A 23,023-nucleotide genomic window follows, 5' to 3' on the forward strand; every position below is an offset into this window, starting at 1 on the left:
AAGAAAAAAAAGTTCAAGGAATAACTTGAGATTTTCCAATTTTTTAAAAAAACTTTTTAAGATTTCAGCACACTTAAGTGCCAAAGGGACTATTGAGAGGAAGAGGCAAACCGGGCAAGGGAGGAAACTGAAGCACAGCACCGAGGAGGCGGGAAAGGCTGGGATGCAGAGCACAGGGCAGGGTTCACAGTGATGGGAAGAATGCCCTTAACAGAACGAGAGAGAGAAGGGGAAACACCCTGGGTGGGATGCAAGGTTTATAGATCTGGTAGTGAAAACTCATTCCGGGAGATTGTGTGACAACCTCCATATTCTCTGTGAAACAGGAAGCATGATGATCCCATATGGTTAAGTGAAGGGAGTTACAGATTTATGGATTATGGAGAATTTCAGAGATTTGGGAATTATTGGCTGAGAAATAAAACAAACGCAGCAAGGGATGGGTGAAAAGCACAAGAAAGAAAGAAAAGAGGCCAGGTGTGGTGGCTTACGCCTGTAATGGCGGCACTTCGGGAGGCTGAGGTGGGAGGATCACTTGAAGCCAGCAGTTCGAGACTTGCCTGAGCAGCACAGTGAAGCCCCATCTGTACAAAAAGATTCAAAACATAGCCAGGTGTGGTGGTGTGCGCCTGTAGTTCCAGCTTCTCGGGAGGCTGCGGTGGGAGGATCACTTGAGCCCAGGAGTTTGAGGCTACAGTGAGCCTTGATCACACCACTGCACTCCAGCCTGGGTGACACAGTGAGACCTTGTCTTAAGGGGAAAAAAAGAAAAGAAGCAGGAAGGAAAGGGCTAGGCAGGACGTATTTTTTATGGCTGAACAAAAAATGAGGGAGCCTGGGTGGCAGCCAGAGAGCTAGGGGCAGCAGGGACAGAGGCAAGGCAGGAAAATGACACTTTGATAAGGTCAAGTGATAAGGACAGTGTCTGTGGTGCAGTAAAGGCAGCAGTTTAGGGGAGGGTGGACGGTGAAGAAGTAAAGCTGAGAGATTTCAGAAGCAGAGGCACAAAATCAGCTTTTGGACATATTGGAGTTCAGCAGCTGGGGAAGCTGAGGGCAGTGACACGGACCCAGCTGCTGGCCTCGTTTACCTTCTGGCTTACCGTCACCCTTTAGAATGTCTCACCTTAGAACGCCTGGCGCTGTTCCTTCTTGTACCCCCGACCCCCACTTAAAAAGTCAAATCCAAGTTGTATCTTTGGAGCCTCAGGCAAAGGCAACGGGGAACGAGCATTAATACACACAGGCCAAAGAATGGTGTTTCTCTCTTTTATTTAAAAACAGTGCTTCATTACCATGTGCAAAGGCTGAGGCAGTGCTCCTCCTTCGCTTAGAGTTTATAAAAGCCAGCAACATGATCAATAATTTATACACATGGAGAGTAATACAAAAAAATAAGGAATAAAAGCTAAAGATCTAACTACTCCGACCTTCACAATTCCAGCTACTTGATAATAATAGGAGTAACCCAATGAATACTGTATGGTCTGAAAGCTACTATACAATATGATTCTTAACGAGAAGGGAAGGGAATTGGAGACTGTCACAAAGCCCTGGGATGCTTCTCTGGAGTTAGCAGGGAAACAGGACCCTGGGCAAGCAGCTCGGGTGTCCTAGGAAGTGATTCCGGGGGAGGCCAGGAGGGGAGAGAGAAGGCTAGGTGGTCGATCACACAAGCATCCCATGTAATGCCCCCCTGCCCCAAAGGTACCTGTTTTGCCATGGCAATGGGAGGGGCTGGAGGAACAGCATGTTGCATGTAGGGATGGTCCGGTTCCTGCCATGGGGAGTGGGGAGAAGAGGAGAGGTTCTGTGGCATTTTGAGCCTTACAAAGATTTGGACTGAAAAGCTCAGAGACTCAGGCAGGTCAGCCTGTCAGGGACAAGTACACTCCACCGGCTCTTCTCGCTTTGCAGCCCTAGCTTACATGTGTCAGCCCCAGGTTTGCTCCAGCTATTCACAAGCAGAATATAACACAAGAAAAACAATTCATATCCCTTAGGGAAAAAAAGAGGATCAATTCATCACTCGATATATATAATACAGCCAAAATGAGCTGCCAAAACAAGCACACACACAAATACTGTGAACAGAAAAATACAAGAAAATGACTAAGCTGGGAGTCTTGACGGGGTATGGACATTGCTTAAAACACTTATCAGTCCCCGGAAAAACCAAACCAAAACACGTTTTAAAAATTCAAAACTCATGTACCCCCTGGGAAACTGGTGTTGGTAACAAAGGGCAGGGGGTGGGGAGAGAAAAGAGAATCACTGTTCCCTTCTTGCTCGCCAGTGTGAGTGCAGTCCTCAGGTCGCCGGCATGGACGCAAGTGCCAGACAAGGAGGACCAAGTCCCTCTGCTGGTGGCCTCCTAAAAGGCAAGGCTTGAGTTTTGGCTGATAAGCAGTTCTCTCCGTTACCAATCCCTGCCAACCAGCACTACCATGGCTGAATTGATCTACCGTTTTCCTGAGTAAACTGTAACTGGCTACAGTTTCGGTAACATGGAAAAGAACTCAGCTACTACAGCCAACTGCAACACTTCAGGAATCCCCTCCGTCCCTGGGCTCCTCACTCCTAGTGCATCGGATTGAGGAATTTGACAACTCGCTGCAGTCTGGTCTGTAAGCCTTGTTTGCAAAGAAAGGTGCCAGGGACTCCACCACGCTCACCGAACCAGAGGGCACATGCTGGCTTAGGACACCCAGAGCCTACTTGGAAAGGGCCCTGTTTCATGCTCTAGCTCTTGGAGCGCTATTGCCTGGCCGATCAGTAAAGCAAGTATGAAGGAAGTACACAGGAACAGGAAAGGGAGGGAAGAGGCTTTTGGACAGTAACATTTCCAAAAAAATATAGTGTTTTATGCAACAGAGAATCAAGTTTCACTGTGTATACTACAAATGGTCAAACATTTTCAAGAGCATGACAAAATAAAAACACACAAATTTACGTCTGATGTTCACCTTGCCCACTATTTTTTTCCTATCTTAAAACAGTGCAAACAGGTAACTTATGCTTTTAAAACACCACGACCCCTTCCCCACCCCCCGAAGTCCCTTTCCTCCTAGTATCTGGGGGAAAAAATCTGCAATTCTGCAAATGTCACTGTGCTAGAGGGTTGCAAGCAGCAGAGAACTGGCTGAACTTGGCAAAAGGGGAGGGCTCGCCAAAGTTTCCCCTTTTCCCTCCTTAAACATCTAAGTGCTTTCCAGTCTGTCCCTTGGTTGGCCTTGTTCTCCTGCCAGAGGGAAGGGGGCTCATCATGCCCTTCTTGCATATCCTTGGGGTTGCTTCCATCCCTGTTTGGTATCAGTCTCCCTCATGTCTGGAAGCTATGTAACTAGTTACGGGATGGTAGTGATTAACCTTCTCTGCTAGATCTCTAGGAAAGCATAATTCTAAGCTAAGAGCAGTTCAGCCCCTGAGGAGTCACACCTTTGAGGAAAAGCTGCTATCGATGATTTCTATCGTCTAGATTTCCACTAGCTCCCCTCAGACTAAATGTTGTGCCCCAGTCCACTTCTTTCTCAAAGAAAAAAAAATGTTGGCTCAATTCAGACTGTGGCTGTTGGAGGATGATGGTGATAGTAGGTTTTGTGAAACCTGAGAGCCTGACAAATGGTGAATCACAATGGCTGATCTGAGTTAATGGAAATTAAACTAAGAGACACCAGGAATTCTGGAAAATGCCTACGGGCAGCTCTCTGGCTAAAAGAAGGACGTGGAGATAAAGGTTTTCACTAGAGGCCTCCTTTAAGGAGCCCAGCTTCCAAGAGTACAGAAAGTCCAGGTCATGAACTACAGTAAAGTTGAAAAAGAATCATGCATGTGATTCAGCATCGGTGAGTTTTCTGGAATTATCAGCCAGCATCCTCTAACAAACTCACGAAATGCCAGACTCCTCTGACTCTCTTTCTTAATACAGTGAGAACCAGAGTCAGGAACAGACAAGCAGTGCTGCTTTGAGCAACCTGCCTCTGGTGAAGTTGACTGTACGGAGTCTCAAAGGTCAAATGGTGATGGCGAGGTTGATACTGTGAAATCTAGATGCTTGTGAGAGCCCAATTCTCAGTGTTGACACTGAAAACCAAAGACCCTTTCATAAAAAGCAGAACTCCACCTATTCTTTCTTAGCAAAGGGAGCCGGAGGAAGTGGTGTTAAACACCATCCCTGGAAATGCAGCAGAAACCACTGGAAAGCACAGAGCTTGCCTTTGGAGGCCTCAGCCAGAACCAGCTGAACTGAGATGCACTGAAGGTGCCTCAAGCTCAAGATTCTGCCTCTCTTAAAAGGTCTGTGGGAGCTGCCTTCTCTACCTTTCCTATTATCCTTACCTCTTTCTAGGAAAAAAGAAGAGAAAAACACTTAAACTCATTCTCCTATTCTCCCCTGCTAGGGATACAACCACTTAGAATTTGGCCTAGTCTCCACTGAGTACGTGGCTTGCCATCTTTTGGGAATGGCCCCTTTGTGATCATGACCTCAAACTTTTGTTTTTCAGTCAGCTAAAGTTCTCCCTCAAAGCAAAAGCAAAAGCAAAATCCTCCCTGCCCCCATTCCCTAGAACTGTGAAAGCCCGCATCCCATTCCCCGCTCCTCTAACTAAAATATTTATATACATACAACAAAAATTGTCTTAACAGCAACCAACCAAACTTTGGCTTGGGGTGGGGGGATCCTTAAAAATGGCCAATGGACTGGGCCGTTGGTATCCCCTTAGTCTCCGTCCTCCTCCCCAGGATGAGTAATAATTGCATCGAGGCCTCTAGCTTCCTTGACATCGCCCCTAGTTTCAGGCACAGCCTCTCTCCCAGTTATGAGGCGAGACAGGATTCTGAAGGGGGAGAGGATATGTATTCTACGCGACAGGCCAATGCCCTCTCAGACACATCACTCTGCTTACAAAGAATGCTTGATGCTGTCGTAGGTCAGTCATTTTAATTCAGGGACATGAGTCAGTTATCAGTCAAGAACACGTGTGGAGGCAGGAGTTAAAAAACAAACCCAAAACAAACCCATAACAAACCAGAAGCTCCATGTCTCTGAATTACTCCCTTTAGCAGCTGTCCCTTGGGTGAAAGGTCACCCTAGTACCAATGTGAATAGACCAGGGAGCCAAAAAGACCGTGCTGTTCTATTTCCTAATGCCTTCATTTGGGAAATGCTGTAGGACACTTGCTTTTATCAGTTCTATCTAACAGCTAGAAGAGAAACACTCTCTCCTACCTTGATAACACAGAAAATTACAGCCAGATGGCAATGGCAGTGACTCACTGCATGCCTCTTTCTGGCGATATAGAAGACCCTTGCCATTTCAGACCCTCCTTCCAATATGGGAGGGCAGCAATCTCAGAGCCTCCGCATTTTATGTCCTGTAGTGTTAAGGTATACAAAGTGGTCCGGGTGCTCAGCTGGCTGTTTTTGGAGGACAGTGAGAAGCTTGGCAGGACAGCCACAGGGCTCAAGACTGTGGATAGAGAAGTGACTCATAAAGGCTCTGGAAGATGAAAATTCCTATGGCTTTGGAGCAAGTACAAAGTGCCTCTGCCTGTCCCTCCATGTCCTCATCACCAAAACTTCCAGGGACTGCTGACCTAGGACCTGGTACTCTATCTTTCCCCAGCAGATTCTTTATTCTGTTTTTTAAACTTTGTACTTTCTAAGGCAAGAAAAAAGTAAGAAATACCAGATCTTCTAATATTCCTTTTCTCTTCCTCACCCTCTTTAATGGCTGTGAACACTTTGTACTTCTAATCCTCAAGCGGTGCCCAGATATCTGGGGGAAATCTGGTCACTGGCTTATTCATCTTTCTGTCCCTGGGTCCTAAATTCCTGAATCTGATGGACATGAGAGCAGGATGTTAATAAAAGAATACATGAGCTAAGCTGTGGTTCAATTAAAGGAGAAGAAGCCCAGAAAGAATGCTAAGTTACAGGAACAAAAGAAATGATCTTTTCATACTCCAGAGTTCATTCTGAGATCGGTTTCCTAATGAGGTGTTTATTATCCACAGTCTGAGAGCACGTTTGGAAATATCAATACTATAATTCCAAAAACGATGCCAACTGTCTCAGGCTGTGCGTGTAAGATGATTGTAAAAAGAATGGAGAAGACAGGAGGGAAGAGGAGAGGAAAGCGTCTTTTAATTCTCCTGCTTTATAAGCACAAATTCCTATCTATCAGCATGTGGATTCCAGCCACAGCCAACCAGAATTGCCTGTCAAAAGACCAGAAACTCAGAAGACTAGAAGAATATCCTGTTGCGGAAAGATCTCTTCCACTTCTGCTTGTCCCCCAGCCATTCAGCACCAGGTACACTTTGGTAATTCTGTCTGCTGATTTCTGATCAGATGCATTTATCAGCTCCTAATGTCTCTCCTTCCTCCTTGACTGCCTCTTCCGTGATTGATAGAATAAGCTAAGCACGGACATACAGACATGGAAATGCATTATTTTTTTTTTTTTTTACCACAGTTTAAAAAAAAAAAAAGAAAAAAATGCACAATCTTTGGAACAAAAGAATTAAAGGCAGAAATTTAAAGGAAAAATACATATTCAAAGAACATAGTGAGGTATAAAAAAGTATTCTTTCTTTTTTTGTGTTTTTTTTTTTGTTTGTTTGTTTTTCCTCTTCATCTTGCTATAGAGTTCCTCTACTAGTAAATATTGCAATAGCCAGGCCTCATGAACTGGGGGGCTGTCCCATTTGCAGGGGTCTCACGTCACTTCAGTAGGGGGCAAATCGGCTGTAGCCACCTCGGTATAAACTCGCCTGCAGTAATTAAAGAGATAAAAATAATTAAAAGGTTGAAGAGAGAAGCATTAACAGTGAAGAAAAATGTCCAGAGAGGGATTTGGAAACACAGCCTCCTTCAAAGCCTCAAAGCAATTAATCAAGCATTGCCTTGTGCAGTAAAGTCAGGAAACCAACTTCTGCTTCTAAGGTGCTCAAACCAGAGCCCAACACATTTATTGCTGATATTCTCAAAGAGAATATGACAACATTTTATTTCATCATTTGCATGAATTAGCACAGAAGGGAAACAATATACAATTGAAAACTAGTTCTGCCAAGAGTGTGATTTTTAAAAGCACAGGTTTTTGTTTACTTTGATACAGCCTATAATCCTGGTGGAAAACAGATCCCAGTTTCCCCTTCTCACATATGACCCATCTGCAGTGCACGTTACTTCCGACACGATCCCTGCCATGTGTGGGATGGTGCTGCATCTAAACCTCAGTCAGTCTTGAATAAAGTCTAGTTCCTCTAACATCTACAAAGCACACCAACTAGGCTGTTTCTTGACATATTCACATTTATATATCTAGCTGGGGTTTTAACTAGGCTTTATTCCTTTATCAAATGACTTTCTCTAATGGCTTATCTCTTTCAATTACAAGTTTCCCAGGAATGTATCTTTCTCAGGTCATTCTTTTAGCATAGGACTTATATCATTTTAGGACAAAATAAAACCTCAGGAACTTCCACCACTGCCTTTATATTGTAATGCTGTACTTCACTTATAAACATATATTCCCTCAGGGCCCCCTATGACTTCCTTCCACAAATCTTCCTCAGTAGAAATTTGGTGTGAGAAGTAACTTCCTCATATTCCTTTAGGTCTTACATTTTACACTCCATTCTGTCTCCTTTTCAAACAACTCTGCCATGTTCAGAGGTAGTTGCCCAGTTGCATTTTGAATTAAAGAGCAAGGCTGGCAGAGGTGTCACTGTGGAATGGCCTACCTTTGTTGCAGCCTGTGAGTCCTAATCACTGAAACTGGAGGCACCAAAGCCAACACAATAATGCTGCAGTGAGGTGGTTGGTCAGAAGAAATTATGCTAGTTCTACGGACTTCTTCGATACTTCTATCAAAAACACTATATTTTGCCACAGTTGTTATCAATAATCAATGAAATAGCCTATAAAGCATTCACTTGGGAATTTCTAGTACTATCTACCAGAAGGCTCAAGAAGAGCAGAGGCATCCTTTAGATTTGTATTTGAAACTTAAGTTTTTGAAAAGCTTACTGTGAATACTACAGCCTTATGCTCCATGCTCCTTTCCCAACACCGATCAATGAAACTATGCCACACGTATGCACTCAACATTTGAACCAATAGAAAACATTCGCCAGTTCCCCTATTACTCTCACAAATGATGCCACTGCTCAGGGCACACTATCAGTGGTCATTCCTTTTTGCTGCCCTTAACTAGGCCATGTGGCTCACACTACAATAACATACAAATAAAGAGGGTGCCATGAATAGATCTGTGTGGCTTTAATACCTTGATGGTGGATGAAAGGCTAAGTTTACTACCTCCCTAGATCTTCTGTAGTCTATGGGTAAAAGAAGGGGTGAAATGGTTTTATAAAACAATGGTATATTATATACTTACCACAGCGCCAACTCCATAGCTAGCGGCAGGGGCAAGGGCATGGTAGGGGTCGGCTGTGTACACCCTGCCATAACTGGAAAAAAGAAACACAATCAGACAGATAAAGAAAAGTGTGTGATCTAAAAAAATTAAAGGGATTACTGTGCTAAAGACTTGTGAGTCACTTGGTCTTGGATTATCATAAGGAAACTGGAATTATAAGGAATAGGAAAAAACCTTTCTATTTCTACTCCCAAATGCAATAACTGAAAAAATCTGAAGTACTTCTAGAAAATGGAAAAGAAAGGAGTTGGAGATGAGGAAGAGGGACTGGAGTCAAAGCCGAAGAAGAGATGAGAACAAGAAAGAGGGAGCGGAGGACAGAGTTGGTGCCTTGTGCTTTAGGCATGACAAAGGCCATCAAGAGGTCTGCAGAAAGCCCAGGCTGGCAAGATGCCCGATGTGCTAAGAGCTGCTGTAGAAACGGTGAAGGGAGGGAAATGGGTGACATTTTGGGATGGAACAGCTCTCATGCATCCCAAAGCTCACCTCTGCCTCTGTACATACCCGTCGCTGTAAGCGGCTGCAGCGGCTGCAGCAGCGGTGGCTGCGGTTGCAGTAGCAGGCTGTGCATATCTGTAGGCTGCATATCCACCCTACAGGAGAGAAGAGAACTGACTTTACAGATACCTCTCCCCCCAGGTGTACAGAAAAACACACACCCGCCCACACACAGACGTACATACATGTAGACACAGGGACTGACACAAACATAGACACACACATGGGAAAAAAATGTTTCAAACTGCATCAGTCTGCATGTTATTATTCCTCCAATAAAAAATTAAGCCCTACGATATGCAAGGATTTGCTTTCCAATTTGTGACAGTATTAAAAGTAAACTTTGGTAGTACCTGTTAAATACAAGCAATGAAGATATGATTTTGGATCTGTCTTACTTCACAGTCTTTGTTGGAACTTTCAAAAGCAAAAATATTTACAGCAAGTTGGGAGAACTCTGACAAGAAATATAAATTATGAAGTTAAAACATATGAAATCTGTATGTGTTGACTTCAGATTCTCTAATGTGTTCTTGGATTGATTCATTAGTAAGAGACTACAGCATGTAACAGAAACCTCTGCCCCATCCGGCCTAGCATGTTTGCCAAGAAGCTAAGATAATCAGGCAATATTTAGAAGGAAAAACAATGTAGATCAGGGGTCAGCAAACTTTGGCCTGTGAGCCAATGCAGCTTGCCACCTGTTTTTGAAAATACTTGTGACAGAGACCAATGTCCTACAAAGCCAAAAATACTGACCACTTGGCTCTTTATGGGAAGTCTGCCAACTCAGATGTACATTTCATACTTGAGCAAGTCAGTTACAGATTTCTGAGGATTCTTTGGCTGGATCCAAATAGATCAGGAACCCTGCTTCTAGCATTTAACTGCATTTTCCTTCCCTAAAAGGTTTTGAGATTCTTACATATTAATCTTACAGTAGACTCTGAGCTTTTCTTCCAATGGTCCAAATATCCTCTCAGTCCTAAAGAATTTCAAACCATCATATCCTTCTATTTCACCTCAGTTTGGGTAACTCAAATACACAAAAGAGAACCACGTATTCTTTCAGAAAGCATTTCAAGAGACAATCACAACAACAAATGCCACATGAGACAGGATATTTTAAAAGTGGCAAACTCTACTTTTATTATTTTCTTTTCCCTTCTAGAATTCATCTATTTTACCTAAACCTAATTCAGATGCAAAGTTTTATTACTGGCCTTTCACTATCAAAAACAACCATGTTCAACTGGCCCAACTAAACATCATTTCAGTAGTGAACAATAGCACAAACATTTTATTTCTGTGGATAAAATGTGCCCATTTCTCATGGATATCTGAAGGTTTTTGCCCTGTGCTTTCTACTTTCTATTTTTTCAAATATTCAATTTTTTCTAAATCTACAACAGAAATTTCAAATTTACTTCTTTATCATTTCTTGGGATTGAGAACAACTATTTTCTAATGGGAGCCCTGCTCTTCTTCACCATCTTATGTGGCAGGTTCTAGCTTGCTTCTTTTATTTCTGTCACACCTTAATTTAGAAATACCTATAATTTCTTATGAGCTTCTAAAGCCTTTTGTTTCTTTCTTATATAATTTATGCTTTCTCTAAATGAAGAAACTGCATTGTGAGGGGAAATTTATTCCTGCTCTTCAAGTGTATGCTGCTTGAAGTCAGGATAGTTTCAAATGTACTTTAAAAAATCCCTGACTGGCTTTCAGTGGTTATACATTATTCCTCCTTTGGTTTTCAAATGAGTGACTTAGAAAGTAAACATTTCCCTTCCTAATTATGAACTCTTCTAGAGATATATGAAGACTCTAATTAACATTACCAAACACTGACAATGAAATGGTAATGAATGGGAACATGGCAGGAAGCACCCTTGGGGCCCATTTCTGATCAACATGGTTCCTGGGAATTCTAGCCAGGTCTATGGAAATGGGCAGGCCAGACAGATCTGGGCAAAGCTGTACATCCTGGCCACAACGTAATTTAACTAACTAAAGTATTTCTTTACCTTTTTTTTTTTAAAGCATTTGTTAAACAAAGCAAACGTTAATTACAGTTGGAATTTTAATACTAAAATGAACCCTAGTAATTTTTCATTATAACTAGAGGTGGTTCCATTAGTTTAGAATTTGTTTGCTAGTGTAAAGTTAGAGCAGGGCTATTTAGTAAAACTTCTTTGTAAACATTATACTCTTTATAATGCAAGCATTATACTCTTTAGTATTACTCCAAACATCAGAGTAACATTAAAAAAAAGTTTAAAGTTAAGGCAATAAAAGCAGTTAAAGCCCAATTCATGTTTACCTAAGTAAAACATTAAAACTGAAGTCTTACGCCATATGGCAGAGGTATGAATTCTTGCAAAGGGATACTGAAGTTCAAAAGTACTCATCCAAGGGTAGGTTTCACACCTGACTCTCAGGAAGACTGAGTGAGGTACTGGAGGTACGATCTCTGAGTATTCTAGCAAATCATAGCTTTGAGCTGTATTCTACCCATTCTGGAAAAAACAGGTTCTAAGTGAGGTTGCTGGCAGAATCAATTTCCCCTCATTTTCCTAGGCCTACAGGAAGCCATCGGAACCTTGGTGGTTTAGGAGTAATGTTATTGCTAACCAAAACAATTCAAATGGATCAGACTATGGAAAAGAATGTTCCTTCCCATCCTGAAGGAGATGGAGAGAATAGAATCTATCTGTAGCAGTTTCCTTCTTTTATAAGTCAGCTCTGACTTTGAAGTTTAAACTTGATGAAGTTCTCTGATTTTCAAGTTGAAGAAAGCAGAACAGGGTTGCAAATATTTTACCGAAAACAAAAAGCTGGAGAAGAATATCAGCATTAAGAAAAAACACATTAATAGTTTTTTTTTTTTTAAGCAGATGACTTTAACATGATTATTCTCCTAATTACTTTATAATGACGGCATTACAGAGAAACCTTTAAAAGAAGAACTATTTTAGGATAAATAGGCAATATCCTACTAAACTAACTTGGTAATTCACTAATGGCTACTCCAAAAGTAGAAAAATTAATTGTGTGTCATGGATGTATTCCTCTCTCTCTCTCTCTCTCTCTCACACACACACACACACACACGCCTACTCGAAAGTGTTTCTGCTGCTTTATTCAACAAAACATATCATAAAATGTAAGACAAAGAAAATTCAGATATATTTATTTCTATTCCAGATTTCAAAGTGCATAGAAATTTCAGACTGAGAAACCATTTTTTCAACTTTCACTCTGACTAGCAAATCTAAAGGCTTTTATAAAACATGAGAACAAAGTGCAGTTTGAAACACCAAGGTTTTCATTACTGTTTCTTAAGTTTTCAAAAAGAACAAGGGTGGGAAGGAGGAGGAAGAGACAGGGTTCAGGCGTGGGGAGGGATATGGCGCCACATTTATTAATCACATTAAAAACTAAGCATGCCAACATCTGGAGCTAAAACAACCAGCAAAATCACCACGTTCAGACTCGTATTGGCTAACTCTATCTATCCCAGCATTCTCTTGGGACAGCGGTTTGCCCTAGGCTCTACCACAAGCTCGGTGAAGTACACAGCCTCAATTACTAGAGCGTGCAGCCACAACGACCTGGTATTACGGAAACAGTCAGTCACCACTTGAGTTAACATTCCATACCCTAACGACTGGCCCCTCCCCAGCCCAAAGAAATAGTCAATCTTGCCCACCCTAGCCCTGGCCCACACCACAATGTTAATAATTATAACAAGCAGTAACCCATCTGTTATATCAGAGAAGGGAACAGAGACTCCACTGAGAGATTTAGAGTGAGATGTTAACATTTCTTCAGCTGACTGCACAAACAAACAAACAAAAAAAGAGGAGAAATAATTCATTTGGAGATATGAAGTCATGAAATAGCTGATGTGTATTGCTTTTAACCATGCACTGATGCAAAACTGAAGCAACCATTAATAATAAAAATTAAAAAGGACATATGTATTTACACACAATCAGACCTGTTTGATCTGAAGCAGTTTGCAGATTCTATCTGTGTGTGATTTGAAATAAAACAAAAAATGGGGATTAGCATGGCCACAGCACACCCTGATGTAGGAGGGCACACACGGACGTCTTTTTGGAACTCTGATAGCTGGATAAATTTGGCTTGGCTAAGCTTGATTCAGATACACACATGCCCCTTTAAAAATAATATTCTTATTCCTTTGCAATTCATTCTGAATGACACCTGGTTTCCCCAGTGGGGTTGTCCAATGCTCCATCACTCCCCTATTCAACCTGCCTGACACTGGCAATATAATTCAGTCCTGACCCACAGCACTCACATGTATGCTTGTCCTCTGTCAACAACCGTATATTCTAGTCCACAGCATTCTTCTAAAATATTTCCTGTGTTTAGAAAGTTTACTTTTTCACATATCTGTAACATATCTCTGACTTCAAGTTCCAGCTTCTTCAAAGGAAAATGCCTTTAAAAAGTTGGCTTTAAGATCCTTTCCAGTGTTTTCTGCAGTTTAGGTTAAAGTCTCAATTTTTCATGGCTCAACGTCATCTCCTAGGGCTTTTCTACTCTGAACCAATTTTATCACCTAATTAACTTTACGATGTTGCCACGTTGACCATATGATCTTTCGGCACAGTTTTGTAGCTGTGTTTTAATCTAGAGCAAAATACAATAGAATATAATCCCTCCTATATCTGACCTTTATCTGCATATTTATTAGTTTAATCTCACACTGGTAGACTTTTGCCTTGTCTTGATTTTAACCTAGCCCTTAATTTTATTATATTTTTGTTTTAGGTTTACATTAAAACAGGACTTCGGTGAGCATGTGATGTCAAGACACCTTCTTTCTACCCGGAAGACAATGACATTATGTGACACTGAGGAGGAGAGTGTGTATTTCAAGACCAGCAGACAAAATGAAAGCTTGTTACCTACATGTAGTGTATAGATCAATAGAGCAGGAGGGTTGGGAGATGGTGGCAGGTGGGGTGGGTAAGGAATGGCAGGTGTGATGCTTAAAATCACTACAGCAGAGCAGAGATCTATTCCAACTAGTGTGGGTTTAATGCTGGGCCTCCAGGAATCACTTTATTTATCCTTGGATGATTCTAACTCCCTCTTTTTCCTCATCACCTCCCCACCCCTGCTAAGAACCATGGTTCTAGGAGATATTATAGAGTTCTTTGGTGGCAAAATGGCATCACTGATTGAATGTGAGTAACACAGAAACTTACAATAATGGTGATACTGTCACTACTTTTGATTGAGGTCTATCTTCTTTGAAAAGTACTTATGAAAAAAATTTTCAAGTATTTAAATTTTATCTTATTATTATTTAACATTGGAGTTAAGGGGAAAAATTGCTATGATCAACTTGAAGTCTTCCACCTATTATTTCTATGGTAGATGAGAGATGATTTTCAATAAACCAAACCTTTCAAACATTATTATTCCACATCTCCCCAAATTAGTTCATTTCCAAAATCTTACTGGGTAGCCACATAAATGAACTGGGTTGTGAAAAGCCATCGACTGTTTTCTTTCTCTTAGCATCCAGCTATCAGCAATCCTTCTAACAAGTACGCTATTATAAAAATGAACTCCCTGATCTTCTCGGGTGAAAGGAGAAGAGGCCAAGGGACATGCATGTCTCATTGTTTGAGTCCCATATGTCTAGATTTTTAAGGCAACTTCAAACTTATATAGCAGCACAGTCCAACTACTGCTGATATTTCACTACAGGGCCCAATGTGGGATTCAGGAATCCTATTTGTACAGTTCTACTTCCTTTTTTATCTTTTCTAAATTTATAGTAGTAAGAAAATGTCCCAAACTGCTAAGATCTAAATATAAAAAAACAGTTTAAATACCACAGGTAAATGTGATTGACAGATTAAAAGAGGTGGCAGTGATGGGACAGTGCATATTACACAACTGGCTGGGATATGTGTCAAGAGGACAGGAGCACTTTTGGAGGAAGTGCCATTATGTACGGAATGTGACTGTGGGCACTGCTGAGGTAGCAGGGCTTAGATCACACGCTCACAAGTCTTGATTGTCCAAAAAAGCCTCTGTTCCCATCTCTAACGTGGAGCTGGAATGGTTAGTATAATTCAATTTTTTCACTGCAATCCACAATCTGATTGATTGGCAGGTCACACTGGCACTCCTACCTGAGGTATTTTAGCGCTAATGATTGGTTCCTGTAAGACTATTCTATAACAGAACACAGGAAGAGCAGTTCAAAAAACACAGCTGTGGAAGGAAAACAATCATACAAAAAGCCCGCTAAGGGGCCCACCAGCCTTTTCTTTCCTTTGGATGCAAGCATGCTTTTCACAGGAGGTGAATTAGGAGCAGTTTGTTATCCCATTTAAAAAGTGAATCAGGGCGAACTATGCCTTTTCTACTGGCCAAAAAAGAAGAGGGAGGGGTGGATACATAATCTAGCTGCCACACTCCCAAATCCTATCACGGTAGGTCTCTTTACAAACTAGGAACACAATTGCTAGATCAGTTCTCCAGAGAGGAATGTGCCATAAAAGAAACAGAAAGAAAATGGCTAGCAGGAATCACTGTCTACGAATGGGACAGTGAAAGGGATTACAAAAACCTTGCACAATGAATAGCCTAAATTCGCTTCACTTAAGCATAACCAGCAATTTAAAATCTTTTCCCTCGTGTCTTCTCTTCAAGCTCCAATTCGGTGCACTTTTTATACTAAACTCTCTATTCCTTCTATTTCTAAGATGCCTTTCGGAGGAAGTAAGAACTAAATGTACACGGACAGATTTCCACAGATGAGAAATGTATGCAGAGAAGCAGCACCAACGCAAAGGCACAATGACAGCTTTTCGTTGTCTGTGTGTTTCTGAAGAAGTATCCTTTGCTCCCTCATATGTGGAATACAGAATATACAGTTTTAAAAGTGACAGTTGGCCGGGCGCGGTGGCTCAAGCCTGTAATCCCAGCATTTTGGGAGGCCGAGACGGGCGGATCATGAGGTCAGGAGATCGAGACCATCCTGGCTAACACGGTGAAACCCCGTCTCTACTAAAAAATACAAAAAACTAGCCGGGCGAGGTGGCGGGCGCCTGTAGTCCCAGCTACTCGGGAGGCTGAGGCAGGAGAATGGTGGGAACCCGGGAGGCGGAGCTTGCAGTGAGCTGAGATCCAGCCACTGCACTCCAGCCTGGGCGACAGAGCGAGACTCCGTCTCAAAAAAAAAAAAAAAAAAAAAAAAAAAGTGACAGTTGTGTCAGGCCTAACTCAGTAGTGACCTCATATTCTTGCTTCTCACGTGTGGGCGTGGATGTTATTTCAGCACTAGTGACCAACTTTTTTTCTCTAAGTAACTCTGCTTTAAGGTAAGAACTAAAAAATAATAACATTACTATTAATTACTTTCATTAACAAGGGGCCACTGGTCAAAAAAAATTATTTCAGCAAAATCACTGAATTACTTGTGTTTAGCTCAGCAAGGTAATCCAGTTAGTAGATTAAAAAAAAAAAAAAGAGTATTTTAGTAACAAGAACAGAAAAATCATCTGTCTCAAAATCTTACATCGTAAAGTAAGGAAATAAGAGAACTGTTAAAAAAAATTGGGTTGGTTGACTTAACAAGGTTGAAGTAGACAAGTCTTTTTTTTTTTTTGAGACGAAGTCTAGCTCTGTCACCAAGGCAGGAATGCAGTGTTGTGATCTCGGCTCACTGCAACCTCTGCCTCCAGGGTTCAAGTGATTCTCCTGCCTCAGCCCCCCACGTAGCTGAAACTACAAGTGTGTGCCACCACGCCTGGCTAACTTTTGTATTTTTAGTAGAGATGGGGTTTTGCCATGTTGGCCAGGCTGGTCTTGAACTCCTGACTTCAAGTGATCCACCCGCCTTGGCCTCCCAAAGTGCTGGGATTACACACATGAGCGACCATGCCCGGCCAAAGTAGGAAAGTCTATTTTTTTTTTGAGACGGAGTCTCGCTCTGTCGCCCAGGCTGCAGTGCAGTGGCGCGATCTCGGCTCACTGCAAGCTCTGCCTCCCGGGTTCATGCCGTTCTCCTGCCTCAGCCTCCCGAGTAGCTGGGACTACAGGCGCCCGCCACCACGCCCGGCTAATTTTTTGTATTTTTAGTAGAGACGGGGTTTCACCATGTTAGTCAGGATGGTCTTGATCTCCTGACCTTGTGATCTGCCTGCCTTGGGCTCCCAAAGTGCTGGGATTATAGGCGTGAGCCACTGCGCCCGGCCCAAAGTAGGCAAGTCTTAATAAGACAGAAATAGATTGTATTTAAGAAAAAAAAAAAAAAAATCACCAAATAAGAAACACATTAGAGAAAAAAATTTGATTTAGAAATAATCCAAATGGAAAATCTTGCTCTAATAGATCAGACTTCAAGAAAACAAGTTAAATAACAAAGATGAGTTTCATGAGAATATGAACACTAATGTATATGGGAGATGTACATGCTAACATCATATTTAAGTATGTGTATTTAGAAATGTGTAATCTGGTGTAAAAGTAGGATAGATTCCCCAGTTCTCAAGCTTCATTGTGAACATAGGAAAAAAGATATCTTTCATTACTTGCTGAAAATATTTTGAGGAAAGAGGTGGATTTTAACTAAAGTTCAAAGAGAGGTAGTGAAATATGGACTGGTTGGGTTTTATGCCTGACTGTATTAATAATTTATGTAGTTCTGGGTAAGTCTCTAAGAAATATATCTATAAGTTAGGAGGCTGGACCAAATCATGGCTAAGGTTCCTTCAAGTAGTTATTAAATTAAGGCATACCTTACAGGCCTACTCTAAGTAGTATGCATGAGTCACGTGTACCTCGAAGAACTGTATTATCTCATCTCTACTTCCTGCAAAACACAAAACCTCTGAGTGCATTCTGAAAGTGCATTAACTTTTTAGGTTGCTTGAGAATCTCTGGTAGACTGTGGAAACAGTTCACTAAAAAGGTCCTCTTATTGATTTTGGAAAGTAAGGGTGGAGAAAGCATTTCTAGACAATTTTAACCAATCCCCACAGAATCATTTCATGCTGACAAGTTTTTCTTACAAAAAATTTTCCCTTGATGACTTGACTAAATCAAGCTTGCTTTCAGAAAAAGTCCATCTGGAGAGGTCATAATAAAAGACTTCAAAACTCAAAAATTTCTACTTTGTCAATTATATCACTTTGTCCACATTTTAAATAATACGTGACAAACCAATCACGGAACTTTAGTGATAGCTAGACAGTTTAAATAATGGAGTACATATTAATACGGCTAGTAGAATCAGCAAATCTTCCATGATAGTCAAATGGCTGTAAGAAGAGTCTGGCTTGCTGATTATGCTACTCACTTCCCCCAATGGCTCTTAATAACTAAATATCTGGAGTTTTCTCATGACTACACACTCTTTGCTGGCATCGGTTCCTTATTTGGCTATCACAAGGTCATATTCTCTTAAAGTATGTAAAATAGGAAAATGTACAGTTCAGAAAGCTTATTAACCTCTACATAAATCACAGCTCTAATGATCTAAAGAGGGATGTGAAATGAGAAGAAAAGCAGAAAAGGGAAAGAGCTGGTTTAAGGCTAAGCTAGTCCTGTTATTTATGTATGCAAATGACACGACAATAGTAAAAGACTTTAAACCTGCTGATCATCTCACAAGTAAATTAATGATCCACAGAACATCTGTGGGTATAGGGAAGGGAAAAGAATATGTCCAGTAGACTGACCCTTGCAATGATCAGGAAACCCAAAGGCTTAGTTTTTGCACCCAGGGGCAAGCGCAGTGGCAGAGAAGCATGCTTGCATTCTTAAATATATAAATATATATATATATATATCCACAAGGAAAAAGAAAATAAAAATTAAATAAATTAAAAGGAAAAAAACCAAACCAAACCAAAGAAACAGAAAAAAAAGGCTGGCTTGTCAGGGGATGGGGTCGAGAAGGCCCCAGTGTGTGTACTTACATAGAGGTCAGCACCGTAAAATCCGTCCTGGTAAACCACACTGCAGAAAATCCACACAAAAACAAAAACAAAAAAAACAAAAGAACAGAAACACATTCCGGTTATTGAGGACGGCAGCATGCACATGCGCTCTACACAGGCAGGTGATGTATGAATACATAACCTGGGCTTGGGGCCTCGGCAAGTTGGTGAGAAAATGTGAAAGTGCACACGAAGGTTACACAGCTCCGGGACATGCGAGGAGAGGGAAAGGTGTGCAAAACTGGAATGCGCAACCTGGATATTCGGTAATTAAAGTAGGATTCACACAATAAAAAGCACTCCTGGAAGAGCCTATTTTATCTATCCAAAATCTGCTGGCTTGGAAACAACTTTTGTACATGGAGTATTTTAAAATCAGCTTGCCCTAGGAGGAAGTTTCTTTTAAAGAGCTTACAAAATAGGGTAGGGGTGAAGAGGAGTTTAACATGAAAAACTGAACCCAAAGAATTCCACTAGGGCAGGGCCTGTATGCAAAGTATGTTTTAAATTACATTTAAGTATTTTGTTTTCAGTATTGTAATAATACGTAAATGTTTTCTGATATCCATACATCACCTGCTTTTACCCTGCACATTAGACATGCGATAAGATTTGGCTGATCACACAAGCATGCAAAGTATTATTATTCAGCATTTTAAGAACCAATGCAACACCTCAGAAAAACAAGTCAATCAATTCTGACCAAAGTAAACAGAGAAATGTAATTAAAAAAAAAAAAAAACACAACCAAAAATACCCACAATGCATTGCTTTCACAAGCAGAGATAATGAGCTAAAGGTTAAGGTGATTGGTCCAAGGTCCAAGAATTGAAAGGTGCAGTGGGGATCCCAGATAGTAACAATATAATCCAGAGTGGGAAGGAGTAACTGGAAGATTTTAAGGGTTCTTTTTTGACCATAAGAGTATTCATGGAATTCTGAAAACTACCACTGATAACTGAAGTTCTGGGCTTGACCAAAGATCGCCCTGTCTTATTTAAAAGAATAAAACTGAGAAGGTAGCTGGTTAAGAATAGAAGGTTTATTTTCCTGTTTAGATAATGAATTTGTAGCAAACAGACAATGCATGACTTTTTCTTAAAAAAAAAAAAAAACAACCTAAGCAACACTATATTCTTAAATATAGATTTCCAACCTTTTGAGGTACTTTTGTGCATACAGACTTCCCCAAAAACATTATTTTGGGACCAAAAGACATGGAATAGCAGTAGAGATAAAAGATAAAACTTTCTTCTTCATCTCTGTTGTCAAGATCAGATTGTTTTAATTTACATGATCTGTTTATTGTTTATTCAACTAAAAAGCTGGAAATTTTCACCACTACCTTCTCTGTTACAATAAACAAGCTGACACGTAAAGTCATCAAATCATATTTTTAACTTGAATATGAAATAACTTGTTTCTTACAGGTAGGTGTAATGTTTCTTAATTCTATTTCCAATGACATTTGATTGTTATTTACAGGATAGTATGGTCACATTTTGGAATGCCCCAAATATGCTATGCCCTTGTATCACACAACAGGCAAATCAAACTCATCTCTAATGCTCATTTAGCTAAGTCCCATTCATTATAGTCTCCAGTTGCAGTTAAAGTCTGATATGAGAAAGTAATCTGCCTCTCAATTTCATTTTAGTGAAAAAAACAACTTGTTCAAAATAAGAAGGCTGATAAAATGGAAAGCACTGAGGCCAAGTGGTGATTAATTAAACTTCAAAGATCTTAGTAAGGGAATATAGGTAAAGATTTACAAACGAGCCTTCTATAAAGAAGGGTTGGCATTAAAAACATGAATACATTTTACCCTAAGTCAAATAACTTATTGGGAATATTCATCTACATTCTAGAAGAATTCCAATATTCCCTGTATCAAATGCCACAAGGAGGCTAGAACATAATGATTAATGATGAAATTAGTTTACTAAGCTGAAAAGCAATTCTAGGCCATTCCCATGAAATACTGGACTTATTCCTTGCCATCTTCCATGTAAACAGGTGGTTTAGTTAATAAAAAGAAAACATGGGAAATCAGTGTTCAATGTAATGCACAGAAATTGATATGATTAGACATAAAGATTAAAATATCTTTGAGCAAATATATACCTGACACAGACTTGGTAGAGAATGGGTTCTCAAGTTTGGCCAATATACTGAAATGACTACATTGAACAGGACTAAATTCAACCACTTTATAAAGTAATTCAGCAATGTTACAAAATAAGGAAGTCCCATGTTTCTGGTGAGTAGTCTCTCTTTGCAAACATGACAGTAAACTCTCTTGGATTACAATGGAAGACATTTTACAAACAATTTTCCTAGTGTGTAAAACTTCCAAAAGATTCCTTTTAATGTTTCATTTGAATACTTCTTGATGAAATAATACTGCATATTCACTTCTTTAAAGAGATGTCAGAGGTTGAAGGTCAAAGGTCAAGTTGAGAGAAAAAGGATTAAAATAAAAGTAAGTAATGGCATAAGATGGAGATGATGGAATGCATGTGATTTAAATATCTACAAACTCCAAACAGAAGTTAATTTCTGAAGCAGTTCCCTTCCAGTGTCTTTTGGAGCCTGCCCACTTCAACATACCTTGTCTAATAAAAACGTTTTAACTCTGAGGAATGGAGAACTTCTAATGGTACGTCCATTTGGTCTATTAATGAATGAATGAATGAATGCTAAATTAGTACACCTCAAGGTTAAGCCAATTTTGCTGTCAGAAAAGGACATACAAAGGAGGCTCCTTTCCTTTATATTTTAACTAAGTAGCAGCCAACAAGCTTCTCTGCTGCTACCTATTCCTCCGTAAGAATACAAAAAAAATCTGTCATATTGACATATCTGGCAGAGAAAAGATGAAGAGAAATGTCACATCTTTGATGAGGAAGTCCTTGGTACAACTGACTGATGAAAGACCACTCTTTATAAAATTTACATTTTAGGCTTGACACTGAGAAACCCCTAAAACAAAACCTGCCATCTTCACTCCTTTTCCCCATTCAGTAGCAAAGGATTTATTTGTTGCTATGGAATCATTCCACTGCATGAGACACCCTCCATAAAAAAATCAAACGGTGAAGGATGCTCAGCTACAGTTGTTGTTTTACCATCATTCAGAAGCCAACTGCAGTTAATTCTTCCTACTTCTCCCTTTCTCCCTTGATTCAATTGGACTTGGTTCATCTTAGAATTAACCTCTTTTAATCCGTTTCCTACAAAGAAAGCAAATCCATTGTGGGTAACTAGCTCTGCTGCTCACCACCCAGGCAGTGAAACCAAAGGGGAGGACACATGTGACAGCCTCCGCCCCAACACGGGGTGGTGATAAGGGGTGAACACAGCAGATGCAGGCTTGTACTACAATCTTGAGCTCCTCTTTTGGTTCTCTGCAGTAGTGTTAATCCATATTCGTGCGCTGCTGAGTGAACTTCATGCCAACACACTGCTAGTAAACACAAGACGGTTCTGGCTACTGTCTTAAGCCATTACCATGAGGGCTTAAGGTGGCCAAAATGAAGACTTATATAATGAATTGACAGTTTGTTACATTCTGATGATGGTATATTTTGGTTTTTGTTATCTAATCTGTTAATTTGCAAATATTCATTGAATGTCTACTCTGTGACACGGCAACATCCCAGAAGTTATGAGAGGGCCATGGTATTCTTTTTGGGTCCAACTGCTTATTTTAGAAACATACTGATTTTGGAATCTAATGCTTACCCTGGATAGGCGGGGATGGCTGTTGGAGGTACCGCTCGGACTGCACCATATACTGTCCGCCCTCTGCCCCTCAAATGGGCTCCTCTGAAAGCGGCTGCCGTGGTGGCTGCAGTAGGGTAAGGGAAGCCAGGAACTAAAGGGAGACCCAAAATATGACAGAAATTTCAACTTGCATTCAATAGAGGGTACACAGTCACAACTTGCTATGAACCAATAATAGAAAAGATGAAAAGATACGAACCACATCTTTTTTGAAAAGGTGGCATGCATTCAATAAACCTTCTACCCTGGGTCTCTCAGTGGGGAAGAAATGGAAAGAGAGACCCCACAT

General features: G+C 40.6%; 1 protein-coding gene and 1 long non-coding RNA gene across 23 annotated transcripts in view; both read right to left on the minus strand.

Moving 5' to 3' along the window:
* Nucleotides 1-1,254: 1,254 nt before the first annotated feature.
* LOC108541883 (uncharacterized) lies at nucleotides 1,255-4,481 on the minus strand. Its single transcript, XR_001889102.1, has 2 exons — nucleotides 4,394-4,481; nucleotides 1,255-1,637 (listed from the first exon to the last, which is right to left on the minus strand). It is a non-coding gene; the product is annotated as an uncharacterized LOC108541883 (long non-coding RNA).
* LOC108541881 (RNA binding protein fox-1 homolog 2) overlaps nucleotides 1,255-23,023 on the minus strand; it is a 103,911-nt gene continuing 82,142 nt past the window's right edge. For 5 of the 22 annotated variants that reach the window (XM_017891625.1, XM_017891615.1, XM_017891616.1 and 2 more), the window contains 3 exons: nucleotides 22,693-22,837; nucleotides 18,928-18,967; nucleotides 9,054-12,785 (listed from right to left, as the gene is read on the minus strand). In XM_017891625.1, coding sequence (XP_017747114.1) covers nucleotides 12,462-12,785; nucleotides 18,928-18,967; nucleotides 22,693-22,837 — 509 coding nt within the window. In that variant the 3' untranslated portion in view covers nucleotides 9,054-12,461. The other 17 variants (XM_017891617.1, XM_017891626.1, XM_017891619.1 and 14 more) reach the window with 11 other exon arrangements.

Source organism: Rhinopithecus bieti, unplaced genomic scaffold (genome assembly GCF_001698545.2).
Source record: "Rhinopithecus bieti isolate Rb0 unplaced genomic scaffold, ASM169854v2 scaffold_21866, whole genome shotgun sequence".
Lineage (NCBI taxonomy): Eukaryota > Metazoa > Chordata > Mammalia > Primates > Cercopithecidae > Rhinopithecus > Rhinopithecus bieti.